A 15,342-nucleotide genomic window follows, 5' to 3' on the forward strand; every position below is an offset into this window, starting at 1 on the left:
CTCGGAATGGTATCCTCGTAAGGAGTGTTGCAGTTGATATCCGTGCTCAAGGTAATATTGTTGCCGCTGTCGGTAGAGACCATTACCGATTCCGTGCCGGCTTCTAGAGTCTGGCACCCAGCTTTGAAGCCTCCAACCTCTTTTCCTGGCCCTGAACAATCGCTTGCGGTGTAGTAGGTAACTGACCACAGAGCAGAAGCTGATGTGGCTATTCCAAGGATGTGAGGTAAGTTAAGGCGCATACTATCAGCGTTTGGATATAATGTGGACGTGGTATAGATGGAGAGCAAGCTGGGGGCCAGAATACTGCCTGTAGGGAGCCCTTTTTATATCTCCCTCCAGGTCAGAAGTGCACCTTTGCAGACAATATAGTCGGTCTGCAGTGCTGGTCTGACTGGTTCAGATGAGACATCGCTGAGCTCTCTTTCCTAAACTACAACTTCCTCAATTTACCACTCGCAATACCCTGTTTCTTTGGTAGCCTGTTCATCCTCTTTAGTACGTTCAACTTAAGAAATCTACGTAAACGATTGGGCTTTTCTGACCTCCCTGATCGTCTGTCCAAGGGGGTTTCGCTTAATCCATCAAAAGCATGTTCTTCGCTGCGGAGAAAACGGAACTCATCTCTCACCCGGAAACAGCGCGAAGAAGACCAGGGCCTGGTCATCATGAACGGGAAAACGGTCGAACCGTCTAGCACCGCGAAACTTCTAGGCGTGATATTCGATCAGGAGTTGCGCTGTAAAAAATACGTGCAGTAAATTCCTATTCTTTGGTATTGGTTTTTCCCCCTCTTGTTGCTCGGTCAATGCAGCTATAATGAGCCCCAGGCCCATCCGCTTTCCGCTCTCCTCCTCAGACGGCCAGCGGATATCCCCAACAGTGGGCGGAAGCTGATTTTCCCTCTTTGTTGGTCGCATCTAATGTCATGTTTATTAGCACTTTGTTGCTCCTACTCTTACTCCGAAATTTGACTCTTTGTTCCACCATTTTCTCCGACAAATGGGAGGCACATAGACTCTTCAACCACACCTGGAATGTTATTGTGACCAGTCAAATTATTGCACGCACCAGAAGATGGATGCCTGTGCTTTGGCATGTTTCTGGATACGGGCAACAATAAAACCCATTATCTGCGAATCCCCTGATGATAGCAATTTCATGTGAGAGTCTGCCCAAGGCCAGCTTATAAATGACATGTCCTTCACCATTAACGACTTGAGGGAAGCGTGCAGCAAATATTTCCAGTTGGTAATCCTTGAGAGTTTGAACCCTACAGCCACCCTCGATGCGCACGAGTTGCGATTTTCCATCCGGCCACAAGTTTCTTACCCGAGAACTTTCCAACGTCAGGTCGACCATGTGGAGACAGTTGCAACGACGCACATTCCAGTTAAACGTAACAGACGCTGCCCACCACTCTGGAAATCACAAACTACAGTATGATCCCCGTGAGGTCCGGGCCCGGAAGGTGTTGCGGTGGGTGACTTTGACGGAGATGGCCATCTCGATATTGTGGTTGCGAATGGGGTCGACGATACGGTGAGCGTCTTGCTCGGAACTGGATCAGGGAATTTCCAGGCGCAGGCCACGTTCCCTGTGGGGTCATTTGCGCACGGCGTTGCACTGGGCGACTTCGACGAAGACGGCCACCTCGATATTGTGGCTTCAAATGCAGCCGATGATACGGTGAGCATCTTGCTCGGGCGGGATTGGATCGAAGAGCTTCCAGCGGTAGGCGACTTTAACGAAGATAGCTATCTCGATATTGTGGCTTCGAACTGGTACGGCAAAACAGTAAGCGTCTTGCTCGGGACGGGAACGGGGGTTTCTAGGTGCAGGCCACATTCCCCGTGGGGTCCCAGTTAGTGTTGCAGCAGGCGAGTTCGACGGAGATGGCCATCTATACATCGTGACTACGAATGATGCCGACAGTACAGCGAGCGTCTTGCTTGGGAAGCCTTGCGGCGCTTAGAATCGCACTGGGGTTATGGACCGAGTATATGCAACGTGTGGGACTTCCATTTGGGAATAATGCTCAGTAGTAACATTAATTATCCTCCCATTATGAAAGTAGGGAAGAATAGGAAGAGACATAACAGATATCTGTACAGTATAGAAGTCTTCTGTGAACTCTTCTACTTCTGCCATTTTTGGCGAAGATTATCCCTAGTCGTTTTGGGCACCAAAAACAAGCGGCAAACTTCCTCGCCACTCAGGATCTTGGATCTATTTATATACTATCATCACTACCAAATGTCTAAATTCCGTGCAATCTTTTGCTGGATGCTGGAAAGGAGATCAATGCTTGGCCACCCACATGTCCAGTCTCTAAATGCTAAGTCTAGTGCTTACAGGTCACGTTCGTGGGGGATGATCATTTATGTTTATCAATTATGAAGATTTTTTTGGTAGACAGATATTACTTGTATGCTGTTCCAAAATGTACTTCATATAATGGGACATAAATTATAAGATTCAATACACTATCTCAACGGACAAGTAGCTTGAGTTGGTGAGCAAATTCAATGTGTCTTCCTAGACTGATAATCAATAGAAAAGAGGACAGTGACAGACAGAGACAAATAATATGAAAGGCTTTCGGAAGCATAGTGGCAAGGTGTGCTGCAGCGACCTTTCCCAAATTCTGCACGAAGGTGACTAGGAGCTCAAATCGAATTTCTGTTCCTGATCGATGGTGGTGGACATCCTCGTATGCGAGACTTCACAATATTTGTCTTCAGGTAGCATCTTCCTAAAACTACAGCTGAACAGAGCTGTAGCACCTTAGGGCTCACTATATCCGAAGAATCAAGTCCACATCCACGGCCCGGAGTCACTCCATTCCTTGGGATTCGAATATCTAGCTATTCAAATGTATCCCTAGAAAAAAGCCAAAGGCTTCTGCCATTTGGGACAAGGAAACTTCTCCCTGAACTTTGCAACTGCTGGTTCGAAGTGATTTCTGGTAGCTCCCGTCATTCGAAGATTTCCCAATGCGTCAAGTCTGCCAGGAGCCCACATAAAATTTTGATGCTCATTCGGATCCAAGACGATGGGGTAGGATCCACGGCGAGGAGACTTTAGAAACTTTCGAGACTTCTCGGCCTCAACCAGGAAATGAATTTGTTCAATCCATCTCTTGCTTTTTGGTGTATCAAACACATCGTTGCCGCCCACTTGATCATATATGCAAGTAAGTATCAGGCCGGTCTCCTCGAAGAATTCCCGAATCAAAGCTTCTAATATCTTTTCTCCGGGATCAACTTTTCCCCCCCATGCCTCGTACATATTTGGCGAGGAGTCATGCTTAGCACGCTGTCCCAGGGAGGCCCGTATTTTGCCCCTCTGCCATCTGCAGAGCCAACCTCTCACGCTGATTCCAGATACTTTGCCAATATTATCCAGGGGGTCACACTCCTCTTTCCGCTTCTTCAGGTATTCTTCCCATGGGACGTCGAAGTGTCGGAGGCTCTTTGCGACACGGCAGATGCCGAATTTGGTTTTTATGAGGAAAAAATCGTCGTTCATCTTTCTTGGTCACACTGGCAATGAATAGGGTCACTAAATAATGAGAGTTAGAATTTTCTACGAATCAAATTCATGGTAAGACAAGAAATCGAACCTTGAGGAAATGACAACGCCGAAGTAATCAGCGGAATAGACCCGGGACTGAAACTGACAAGAAGTTCCGTTCCTGTCAATTTAAGCCTTTGGTTCAAGGACACCGTAGTGTGGGCCAGAAACATCACATAAGCAGATGATATGACTCATGGTCTTGAAGAGACACTAGCACACCGTCTGATATGTGGCCTACCCCCCTGTATGCACGCCAAGGGTGAGCTGATTGGATCTCACTATATCAAAAGCCACATTTGCCAGACTAATAATGTGATTGCTTCGTTTCTACGCGCAGCGGAGGTCATCTGGAGCGACTCGAGTCTCCTGCTTAATTCGGACATCGCTGTCTGTTTGAACTATGGTTGGTCCACTTGAGCTGGAAAGTCCAACGCAACGTTGAAACGCTTCCCAATTCTTAGGACTAGCTTAGTATTGTGCCTACAGGAGTTTGGGAAACATCAGAAATGAGACCGACTGGCGGACTCTGGGCTAACTATTTTTACGTCTGGTAGCAGATTTAGAAAATATCAAATGACGAGACGGCCAGTTTGGCACTAAAGCGACTAAACAAATATAGAGGCATCTCGTGAGTCCCGAGGGATAATGCTGGCAACACAACAAGTATTATGGTCGAGATTGTGCTGAGCTCCTAGACGATCCCAATATTAATTTGCGGCTGTTGCCAATCATTTCCCAAAGCTATGTGGCTAGGCAACACGTCTACTGTACCCATGCAAGATACTCCTCCTATCCCAGATTCACTAAAAGCAATTTTGAAGATACACTAGCGGTACTGTAAGAGGTGGGCGGACGGCATTTGATCTTGGCTATTGACATCGCTTGCATATATGGTCCGACGGTTCGAGGTCAACCTTTGATGTCTACCTACTCCGAGCAAACGGGCCTGCACTTACATTTACTCTTGAAGTTGGCGATCCAGGATAAGATTCGTGCTGCGAGGATTTTGAGTCCACGTTTGCGTTCATGAAGTAGGATATCGAGCCCCAACCGCAGTGACAACTAAAGCCACTAGTCACTGATAGGTTGCTGCCTCCTGTCAAATCACGAAGCCTTGATTTGCTCTTTGAGTAAACAGTGCCCCACACACCCAATGGAGTACCTAAATAGCAACCATCCTGGTGATGAATATTTTATTGCCGAATTCATTCTGGTTCGCTTGTTGGAACTTCGAATATTCTTAGGGTCGTGCGTGCAGGAGTTACATCATAAATGTATGTCTTGAAATCACCACCTTTCTGATCTTGAGAAGCCTTATCCGTTGAGTATCTCAGTAATTACCTGTCTGTATAACCTGTCCTCTATTTTTAGTAGAACAAAAGGCATTCGATAAAAGATCACTTGACTTCAAAAGCATGGACTACATACATATGGTTCCCCCTAGCTGTCTTTCAGCGATGGGATGAAGGCAACGCGGGATCACCAGCCTTGGCTCGCACCAGATAGCTTAGCTCAAAAGTCCAGTGCGATTGCCATAACTGTCTGCTTACTAGCAAGTGCAATTGAATCCCTTCGCAGGAATGTAAGTCATCCAAGGACCGGACTATATAATGAGTTAGTACCTCTTAGTCCGTAGTCCCAAACCCGCTATAATTAAAGCTTTGAAAACTGACCGTTGCAATCCGCACACCTAGCCAGAGGCACCTACGTGTTCTTGTTTCCACCTCATCGATCGAATCACCTAGTCCATCTTTGAAAAAACGGTTTGGGTAATATAATTGACTCCACACTTGACCACGTATCAGGTAATCTTCTGGTAACACCGGAGCTGCTCCATCATCCGCAGTTGGAAATGGCTCGTCTTCGATCTTCAGAAATGCAGCATCGGATGTGACCAGACCATTGAGGAATCTGGTGATTGCTCTCCAAGGAACCTTTGTCCCCAAATTTTCCATGAAAGAGCGATGAACGGAGACGCACCAGAGAAACGCCAGACAGAAATGGATCCCTGGGACTGTGTTGTGGCTGCCACTATACTGAAGAAGGACCAAGAGAGTTTCAAACGTAAGGTAAATTCCCTGAAGAGCGTGGTTTAGTTATAACTCAGGTTTTGGTCGGTAGCACCATTGCTTACATCCGCTTGGCCCAATCCATTCGCATGGTGAGTACGCCCACCCTGGATTTGGGGAAATACCACAGTCGTGAATGCAGGTTCGCCATAATGAAATACAGAGGCAAAATTGCAGGACATGATGTACACTGTGTGTTGTCCTTGGTAATCATATCCTTGAATGTACGATGGTAAGAGCGACAAAAAGCCGTTTGCCAAAGTCATAAACCGCCCAAACGGGTCATCCGTGAGTAGCACATAATGTGCAGCGATGAATGAAGTGGCCATGGTTGTATGTTGAAGTGCGAAAGTGTCCCAGCGATCGAAGAAACGACCAACGGTTACCCAGCTGTGGAGGAATGGCTGAACACTGATCAATGCCTTGGTAAGGTAAAAGAGGGTCTGAAGGGGATCAGACCGTGACGAAGCCGCGAGTTGATGTTGGACTTGTCCGCTATCGGGATTTCGGTCCGCGGCCTTTTGGTACCAATACCGCGGTATGACTTGCCAATCTTCCCTATTCGACTTTTCCACAACCACACGGTATAATGCCAGGTCACCCAGCTGTTCAAACAATGAGTCTCCAAGTGCTGAATTAGACAGAATTAACCGCTTCAGGATTGATGAGACGGTTTCGATGAAGAAGAGCATGTGCTCCAAAGTCTGTGGGAGGTCCTGTCGTAGAATATCCAACAACGAATGAATTCCGTACCGCCACATCCGACCAGACATGGCGTATTTTTTAGGAAGGCATCTGATGCTCTCGCTAGCGGATGGATACTGGCACATAAGGAAAAAACGTGCATGCTCCTGAAGCAGATTCAAATGTAGGGTGATAAGGTCTTGCCATCGGGCGCTAGGTAAGTCGACTGTGGATGGTGCTCGGTTCTGCTCAAACCAAAGACATTTCTTCTCACATTGTACAAGCCTTTCGTATTGTTCTTCGACGGTAAGGATGAGCTTTGTTTGCTCAAAATTCCCAGTCGCCACCTCATTTCGAAATTCGGATGACAGCGAGGGTGAACCCATTTGGCACCAAGATTGGGATTTCGATAGATTTTCTAGGGATCAGTCTGGGGACAGCACTGGCTGTAGCCGTTCTCGAAGATCTCGAAGACAATCTCGCAGCAATTATTCGTCCTGAGGACATGTTAGCTGACTCCCTACTGTCCCAATTCTGTCGTTGAGCAAGACAAGAAGCCGTACCAACGTTTTAAAGCCTGTCCTAGAACAATGATTAGATTCAAATAAAGGTGGGTGTAACTGCAATTGACCGAACGGGAAGAAAAGTGAGGTAGGCATTCGTTCAAGGAGTTGGTAAGAGGAGAAACCCCCGGTAAAGCACTCCAAGGATCACATCATTATCTGCTGTGCCCCAATCCTTGATCCTTTCAGGGGATCTAATTATAGGCAATGTAATGTGATAACACTAGTGGATGGTTGCTATACGCGTAATTTACGGTGGTATTTCCGTCACTCCTAGGAACATAGCCCCGGTCATACAGTATGCCCAGGTGGAGTTTTTCCCAGAGGTAACATGCGGCTGACCTCGCCTGGGCAGGTTCTATGTCCTTGAACATTGAATTAGCGGTCAGGTGTATATCATATTGATGCAGATCAATTCATATCGCGAGTGATAATTCGGCAGCAGCACCAGCCCGACCCGTACCAGTATTGCATGACTTTATCCGCCCTCCTTTCCCAGGTCCTTGATCCTTTACAATGTATCCTGTTCCATTTGAGATATGAATTCTGTCTCACAGTACTTGTGGTGAGCAGATCTAGTTAGTCTGCCTCGCACATGCAGCTATTTCTTCGGTGGACTGAGTGTTGTGCAAAATCTGCTCTCTTTATCAATGTAAATAGGTGGCGCCTTCGCATGTTAATTCTTCCGACACAGCTATACCATTAGGAGGACGAAGAGCAATGGCGGGGATAGACAGGCTTGAGTCTCTGCGCGTTTTACGAAGGGGTAGTAAACAATTCAGACCTTTTTGCCGTTTTTCCGCTGGATGACCTGCTTTTACGGGTACCACTGATTCCGACAAAATATCCATACTTAGATACTGGAAGTCGGATGTATAATATCCAGTTCGAAATATCACATTAATTCCTATAGAAGCTACCAAAGTTGAAACCGAGTTAAAAAGGTTACAAACCGAGACTGTTTAGTTTGGAGACTGGTTACAAAGTCAGCACTCCTGCTCGAGGCAAAAAAGGCGGAAAAGGAGCGAAGAGGAGACTATATCCTGGCCGCAAAGGGGACAGAGTTCTGTATTGTGGAAAGGAAGAGGGACAGACGGAGGGTCGAACCTCTACCAATTAGGCAAAGAGGACGACGACACCAGATCCAGTATGTTTCTTGCAGCCATTTCAATCTCCAAGCTCCGCATAAAGCCACGGATCCTGGAGTAATTCCTTTGCAGTACTTCGTTCTTCTGGGTGCCATTTTATCATCCTTTGTACAAACTCGATGAACATCCTCTTATCCTCATTATGTATGTTGCGTATTGAATTTTCAAAGTTGAAGTCCGACGGTGCAATAGTTGTGCCTTTAAATTGTGCTATTGAATGAAGTCAGCGATTACTTGCTGAAACAGACAAGACAAGAATATACTCACCATCAGATTTGTAAAAGAGATCAGTTCTTGTTCCTTTGTCTAAAAGCTCCTTTGGAGGAGGGCCTAACAATGCAGAGATATGGCCAAGATGGTTAAGCTCATCATATCCTTGAACTTGGAGGGGGTCAACTTCCTTGAATAGCTTTTTGCCTTCAAGGACATCCCATAACTAAGGAACAATGTTAGCTTTATATCGTAATGATAAGTTCTAGACATACCATGACTCCTAAGCTCCAGATATCGGCACTGTATGAATAGCCTGCATCCAGAATAACCTCTGGGGCTCGATATATTTCCGCCTGGATACACCCTCTATTTGGCTTATCCCCGCGGACAGATAAATCGAAGTCAGTGATCTGGATAATTCCTGTGGTCTTTTCGGAGATGCCGAAGTCATTCCGAGAGAGATATATTGTGCGGCCATCTGAGCAACTCTTCTGTGGCAGAGGATGTTCGTATTCGTCTCTGGCAGATTCCTCCAAAATAGACGGATCCTCAATTTTGATCATTATATTGTCTGGTTTCAAATCTGGGATCAATTAGTTCAACATTTCTGTTATTTAGCCAAGAACCAAAGACGAACCGGTATGAATAACATGACACTCAGAGTGGAGATAGTCAAGTCCATGCAGCACCATTTGAAGTAATATTTTCAGCACGTCTGAAGGTATCACATCATCGATAAACCTTTTGCGGTATATCCACAGTGGTTCTCGCAAAGGCTCGAAGACAAGAGTGAGATGTCTCGCCAACCCATGCTCTAAAATGAATGAATCGAGAGGACGCCTGATGAATCCCCAACCCTTGTGCTGGGGATTTGCATCAGAGACATGTCTTAGGATGTCAAGTTCAGCTTGAGCAGCGTTCTCTCGAGAATGATGAGCACTGGAATTGATCTTGAGAGCAACGTATTTCTCTCTTAACCAGCGCCATCTGTACCAAGGATTAGCAGATGCTACTCGAGATGCGTCGGGTGTACGTGGAGAACAAACTGGTTTAGATCCCGAGCAAGCCAGATAGTTGAGCTACTTCCATAACCGAGTTTGGTTGCGAGTTGATACCGGCCCTTGAGAACGTTCCCCAAACGTGCGGGATAAAAACGCGCAGGGTCATAGTATGGCGTACGTTCCTCTTCGACGGCTTCATTCATTGGAAGTTTGGGAGCGACCGCCGTTGACAGTGGCCAAGGGCGGTGTTTAAGTGCCCAGACCGGGGACATGGCTCTAGATTGGAAAGTTGCCATAAGATTCCATGGGATGTGAGGTGGCGTGAGCAAATGCCAGGGAGCTGATCACAGTGTGAGGATGAAAAGAGAAAAGGGAGAGGTGACCCTCCGGTTGGGAGACAGAAGGCTGAAGGCTTGGCGGATAGATAATCACGTGACTACTATATTGCTTGTCCAATGTTCGGGGAGAAAACTCTTAACCACGTGTGATTCGCAAATAAAAAGGGACAAGCCTGACTTCTCTAGAGAACTAAAAATGAGGAAAGGAGCGAGCGTCATCAGCGCTAGCCCAAAAGGTTCTCTGATTCCTGACAAATCCTGACGGTCTCTCCTAGCCATCCTAGTATTACAAGTATTACAATCACATTGCACATGTATTTGCACCCAAATACATTTGTTCACCCTGGTTGTAAAAATATCTGCCTGTTTGAAAGTAATGTTCATTTATAATGGACAATTCTGAACATCTATTTCTGGTCCGCATTGAAACCAAAAATGGTACGTGGCACAGGTAATTTAGAAAGAGAAACGCATATAAAACTACCGACATATCAAGGACGTACTGATGTAACGGTACTGGGGTGCAGATAAATGTGGAATGCCACTGTATCTTTAGTTCGTCCCTTCCCGCATCCGTGGCCTATGGCTACAAAAATGTAAGAGAAATCCACAATAGTGACATCAACTTCCTCCATCGCTGCATATATATTTTACTCAAAACTCAAATGACTCTGACAATCCTAATGGGTTTCGTTTCTGATGCCCATCACACGAAGTATCCCTCAACTTACTCCTGCGCGCCGTTGAAACTTGCTTTGGAATATTCGACAGAACCGTTCGCATAGACGTGGACAGAAGTGAGACGAGACTGCCCCTGAAAAATCTGACCGGAAGCGCGCAGCTCTTTGTCTTTATCAGATGTATGAGGTTCTCCACTACCGTTATGTCAGTGAACGATATGATTTAAGCATTGTAATTGAGTAACACACGCAAATTTGACTTTGTCAGCTCCAGCCAACTTTCGGTTCTTCTTCATCTTTTCCTTAAGAAGATCTTCATATTTTGGATGTGATTTGGTTCCCTCCCAGATGATCTCGAGCAGGGCTTTAGCGGTGGTAGCGGTGGAAGAGAAAGCACGGCGGATGTTGGTAGCTGGCCCCACTGTTAGTGTTGTTCGATGAACTGTGCATAAGAATATAGGAAGGTAAGTGCGAGGTGTGAGATGAAGCTGTAAAAACAGTTCCTAGGCATGATGGACTGAGCGCTCATCAGTGGCCCTTTGGCTGGAGAGTATGTTCCAGTCAACCAAGGAGGGTGGATATAAAGGATCAAGCTCGTACCCATTTTGACTAAATGTACAATTGGAAAATATTGCTTGATGTAGGACACAATATAGAACGCCTCGGAATTGGGGGCCTTTTATGTTTCCCATGCATGCACTCCTTGGAACACAGTCTGCTTGTTCCCGAAGCTACATACATAGACTAGAGCACCTATTTTGGGGTAAGCCGTTACTAGGTTTATTGGATAGGTTTCCTTTTGTTACATGAAGAAGAACGCTGATTTCCTGCTTTTCCTATTGCTGGTAACCGCTGGGTCCACATCTCAGAACTTATATCTCTCAGCCACTGCCACAATAGCCGCCATGTGCATTTTTTGACCAAAGCCGGTCTGTGGTACGCAGTTGGATGGAGTCTTTCCAACCAATACCTCGAGACCTTTTTATTCAATGATGCTCGCACTACTCGCACGGGCCCAAGCGGCGATGTATTTGTTGTGGACAACTCAAGGCTGCGACCCGCCAGTTTTGGAATAATCATGTAACAAAACGAGGGGCGCCATGACTGGCGAGGAAAAAGAATCTGACTTCTAGCCGGCATTCATCCGCCGATGGATTTCAGTGGGCTCGCCGATCACAAACCTAGTACTTGATGCATGTGCAAAGATTGCTGCATTGCGCACAAACCCTCCCAGGAGCACGAGTTAAGGTTTGGCGACTGTATTGATTGGATTTGACAGGGGTAAGGCGTCCGACACCATACCCCTGCCATACCCAATGGTTTTGCTTGAGGCAACCCTGTATTGTCCCGTGGTAGATCCCGATCAGTAAAATGTTGGCGTTCCGCTTATCCTGGGTCTTTTCCAATTGTCTTTCATCCTCAAGATGGATCGCAGTAGTAATGCAATGTATATCGCCGCATTGGAGCGCCATATCAATTTCCTCCAGCATACTTTGCAAGAATGGAGACCGCATGTCCCAGAGGCCATTGTTCGAAAGTCACAGCATTTACAAAAAGTGCCATCTCTTGCTCTACCGTTTCATTCAACTTCCCACACGTCGGTAGAACAACGCGGAATCACACCTCAACCAAAGCCGCCTAATATTGAAGCAAGGTGGAAAGTGCAGCTCCAAAAATTCATCGGCAAAATCCCGACTGCTCCAGAATGGACCAAGAAGGTTCCCGCCCCTGATTCATCGGTTCTTGGTGTCCTCTTTCAGAACAACGCTATAGCAGCGCAACCGCGTTCAGCAGCGCCGACTGAGTGCCTCAATATCATCCAAACCGTCCAGCAATGCGCTTTATTTACGGGCACTAGGATCAGAAATGCCGCAAATAGCAGGCTATTTGCGTCTTACTCCAAGATTATTTTCTGTGCTCTCTGTCATGTAGCGTGTTGTAACGGCGTCGCACCAAAGGAGGTGGACCAGGCCATGACGACCATTTCGAAAGGAAGCTCTACACATTTGGAGGAACTCAGACATGGAGTGACATGGGCAATCGAAGCCATTGATTGCCTTCATAGGGGAGGATGGGGTATTAGGAGCGGCGACATCCTCTTTCATTGTAAGTTCCCTCTCAACTGGCAAAATTGATGTGAAATTTATGAGAGATTTCACAGTTCCTCCGACTTTCACCTCGTTACAATACTTGGCAAAAGCAAGTGGTGCCCTCCGTGACTTCACCGATCAACTGACAGAAGAAAAATACACCAAAATTCCACAAGATACCCCAACAAATTGGCTTTCTATTCCGTGCATCATCAAGTGCCTCTTGGGTCGAAACTTACAGTATGTGAATTGGGTACCTCCATATATTTATCTACTAATGGAGCCAGTCTTTCCTCTATATGCATCTCTCTGCGGTGCGATTATGAGACAGCTCGACACAATTTTATGCTATTTTATTTGAACATATATGGCTTGGATGCATTGGATGACACAGAGTCCCGATCTTTCTGTTTTCCTTTGACTCCGGCTGTTTTGAGCCAAGAAGATTATTGGGAGGGGGGAAATTCTGACCTTGACAAGGAACGAACCCCAACCCAGGACAGTCAAGAAAGGCCCAAAAAACGGCGCTGCGCAAGGTTGCGAGAGACGTCTTCATCTCCTCGGGGGACTGATCCAACATCTACCAGACCTGGGGTGGACATTCAAGGCAAATTGTTTCAATCTGAGCGAAGGGATGCCCAATCACTAATTCCACCAAGTAAGCTGTTTTCTGGACGACGATATGGTGAATGCTGACCTACCAGCTACTGTTCCTACTGTCTACGGCCAAAGTACGCATTCTATCGAGCCAAGTTTTACCGACGACCGACAGCAACCAACATTGCCAGTCTGCCGTCACCCTGAGACCCCTCAGAATTCATACGAGCAAGATTTACCATTTTCGAGCGACACCGGAAGTATGCCAGCTTCTTTATTTTGTCAAGCAGAATGATTACATTTAGGAAGATTTGCTTACGCTTCTTCCAGGCTCAGCCAGAATAGACGTATTCTCCTTGAACAAGTCTGTGTCTCCATTCAGTCAAAGGGCGGGAATCGTGCCCAATATTCACGTCGAAGGAACTGACCTCGAGAACTATGATTCTGCTCTTGCGGTCAATGAACACTTTTCGAATCGGATTGATGGAGATCCTGTAATAAGTCAGACGCTTTTCAGTCGATTTGACTCTGAGCCTTCTATCGAAGGTGCGCTGTTCGCACCGTTCGACTCAGATCCTGCCATTAAGCGTGTGCTCTTTTCCCAGGGATTGGAAATTCTATAATAACCAACTAAATTGCTATAATTGAATACATGGTCTCAAAATGAAACAATCTCTTGCCGACTAGGATCTCTTTTTCAGTATCCCTTGCAAGATGAAGACTCCGCCGCCTGCTTTAGGCCACCTGATAACCAGGTCTCCATCCATAACCAGCATTTGATCCAACCTGAGACAAATTTCCTTCTCCGGTGCGTTTCCTATAGACTTTGACTTTATATGTGACCCCTCAAAATACCTCAGGAACCCAACCGCTTCACTTAAATCATGGTCTATCGGTTTGAAGAGAAGGACCTTTCCAGGCCCAAGCCTATAAGGAGGAAGTTGCGGGTTATTGGTGAGGGTCAACATTATCGCTTCGTCTTTGACTGCATCAGAGTAGGGACCGCATCGACTCGCAATGAATTCATTTGTAGCCAGCTATAGTATGTTAGCATGGTCTGGCATGACATATATTAGAATCTAACCATGACGAACCTCCACTCCATAATTAAAAAGCGTACGACAGTTGGGACCAAATGCTTTTATCGCGACACAACTCAGTTCGGAAGATTCATTATAGTTTGCTTGTAGCGCAGTCTGAAACTCCGATTTGGCGGCCTCGATGAGTTCTGGGCGTGCGCGGGCGCAAGGAATGATGTCGAAACCGCGGTCTTCCATTCCCCGTAAAAAGGACTCAGTATAATGGAAGTCCTCTGTCAAATTTCGAAATGACTTAGTTTCCTTTCCCTGATACTCGTTCACTTGGTTGATATGGTATCTGGGTTGGTCATCGCTGAGTTCTCTTCTTGGTGAGGGGCTGGCGGGGTTGGGCAAAGACTCGCAGTTCTGCCAACATGATCAGACTCACGTGACATCCTCATCCAAGTAACAGAACGGGCATCGAACGCTGTAGATTCATCAGAACATTTTTATTTGATTTCGATATCCCAATGATTTCTGAGTTGGAACGTGAACGAGATCTTGGTCCATAGAATGTGTGTTTAAATTGGAAGATTTAGTGCCCATTTGTGGTGACTGATGTGGGACTTATGCCTGAAGCCGCACAAGCCTGTCGCAGTACAATATCTTTGGACATGGCAATTTGATCGAATGTCTGATTACGTAATAGGTAAGGAGATGTGGAATAACTAACGTTAATACAATACAGGGTCATTGATATCTCCAATTGACCGGATATAGCACAGATCGTGACAAATATGTATGTATCCATCTCCACTGCAACATTCGTGCTGACAGAGCCTAAGAGGGAGGATGTTGCATCTACAGAAAACAGACCAATATGTTACACGTTGTTAACTGGTCACAGTCAAGTTAGAAAGGTTCTGAATTATACCTGCCTTACACTTCTCTGTCTTCTAACGTCAACAATATGTCTCTCAACCGTACCGTTGTCTAGCAGGCCTTATACGGGCTTGTCATTTCGAGGGTATCGGGAACGATGCTAGGTAGAGCGCCGAGTAGCTCTATAATATTGGACTCCTCGTGGGTTTGGGTCAAGTTATAATCAAGTAAAGAGCCACAAAGTCTGAGTTGTAAACACTAGTAACAATGTGCGATTGATCACGAAGAACTAAACTAAGTACGTGAGCGGGTTTCCTTATATATTCTTCAGGGTATATCTGTGTGTGTCCAGTTACTTCTCCGTATACTCCGGAAGTCTATCCTGGAGTCACGGTCACTCGTATTTTCGGACGACATTTGTCTCGTGTATGGCCATATCTTGGATACGTCGTTGCGCAAGTGCGGCCTATCCTCAAGAG

The 15,342-nt window shown here is 46.2% G+C and overlaps 4 protein-coding genes across 4 annotated transcripts; 2 read left to right on the plus strand and 2 right to left on the minus strand.

Annotated features, from left to right (window-relative positions):
* Window positions 1–1,197: 1,197 nt before the first annotated feature.
* On the plus strand, window positions 1,198–1,975 carry PENARI_c070G10487 (FG-GAP repeat domain-containing protein; the record flags this gene model as incomplete). Its single annotated transcript, XM_022637629.1, has 3 exons — window positions 1,198–1,399; window positions 1,457–1,784; window positions 1,870–1,975. The coding sequence occupies 3 exons, from the start codon at window positions 1,198–1,200 to the stop codon at window positions 1,973–1,975; spliced, it is 636 nt and encodes a 211-aa protein (XP_022482515.1).
* Window positions 1,976–5,671: 3,696 nt separating this feature from the next.
* PENARI_c070G02125 (uncharacterized protein) lies at window positions 5,672–6,421 on the minus strand (the record flags this gene model as incomplete). The annotated part of the gene is made up of 1 exon (XM_022637622.1): window positions 5,672–6,421. One exon carries the CDS (start codon window positions 6,419–6,421, stop codon window positions 5,672–5,674), a length of 750 nt encoding a protein of 249 aa, XP_022482519.1.
* A 329-nt stretch (window positions 6,422–6,750) lies between these two features.
* On the minus strand, window positions 6,751–10,879 carry PENARI_c070G09273 (uncharacterized protein; the record flags this gene model as incomplete). The annotated part of the gene is made up of 9 exons (XM_022637627.1): window positions 6,751–6,829; window positions 8,160–8,253; window positions 8,311–8,479; window positions 8,529–8,839; window positions 8,894–9,243; window positions 9,303–9,533; window positions 10,327–10,470; window positions 10,525–10,687; window positions 10,774–10,879. 9 exons carry the CDS (start codon window positions 10,877–10,879, stop codon window positions 6,751–6,753), a joined length of 1,647 nt encoding a protein of 548 aa, XP_022482521.1.
* A 2,168-nt stretch (window positions 10,880–13,047) lies between these two features.
* On the plus strand, window positions 13,048–13,585 carry PENARI_c070G03503 (uncharacterized protein; the record flags this gene model as incomplete). Its single annotated transcript, XM_022637624.1, has 2 exons — window positions 13,048–13,222; window positions 13,293–13,585. 2 exons carry the CDS (start codon window positions 13,048–13,050, stop codon window positions 13,583–13,585), a joined length of 468 nt encoding a protein of 155 aa, XP_022482522.1.
* Between the last annotated feature and the right edge of the window lie 1,757 nt (window positions 13,586–15,342).

Source organism: Penicillium arizonense (assembly GCF_001773325.1).
Source record: "Penicillium arizonense strain CBS 141311 chromosome Unknown PENARI_contig070, whole genome shotgun sequence".
Classification (NCBI taxonomy): Eukaryota; Fungi; Ascomycota; class Eurotiomycetes; order Eurotiales; family Aspergillaceae; genus Penicillium; species Penicillium arizonense.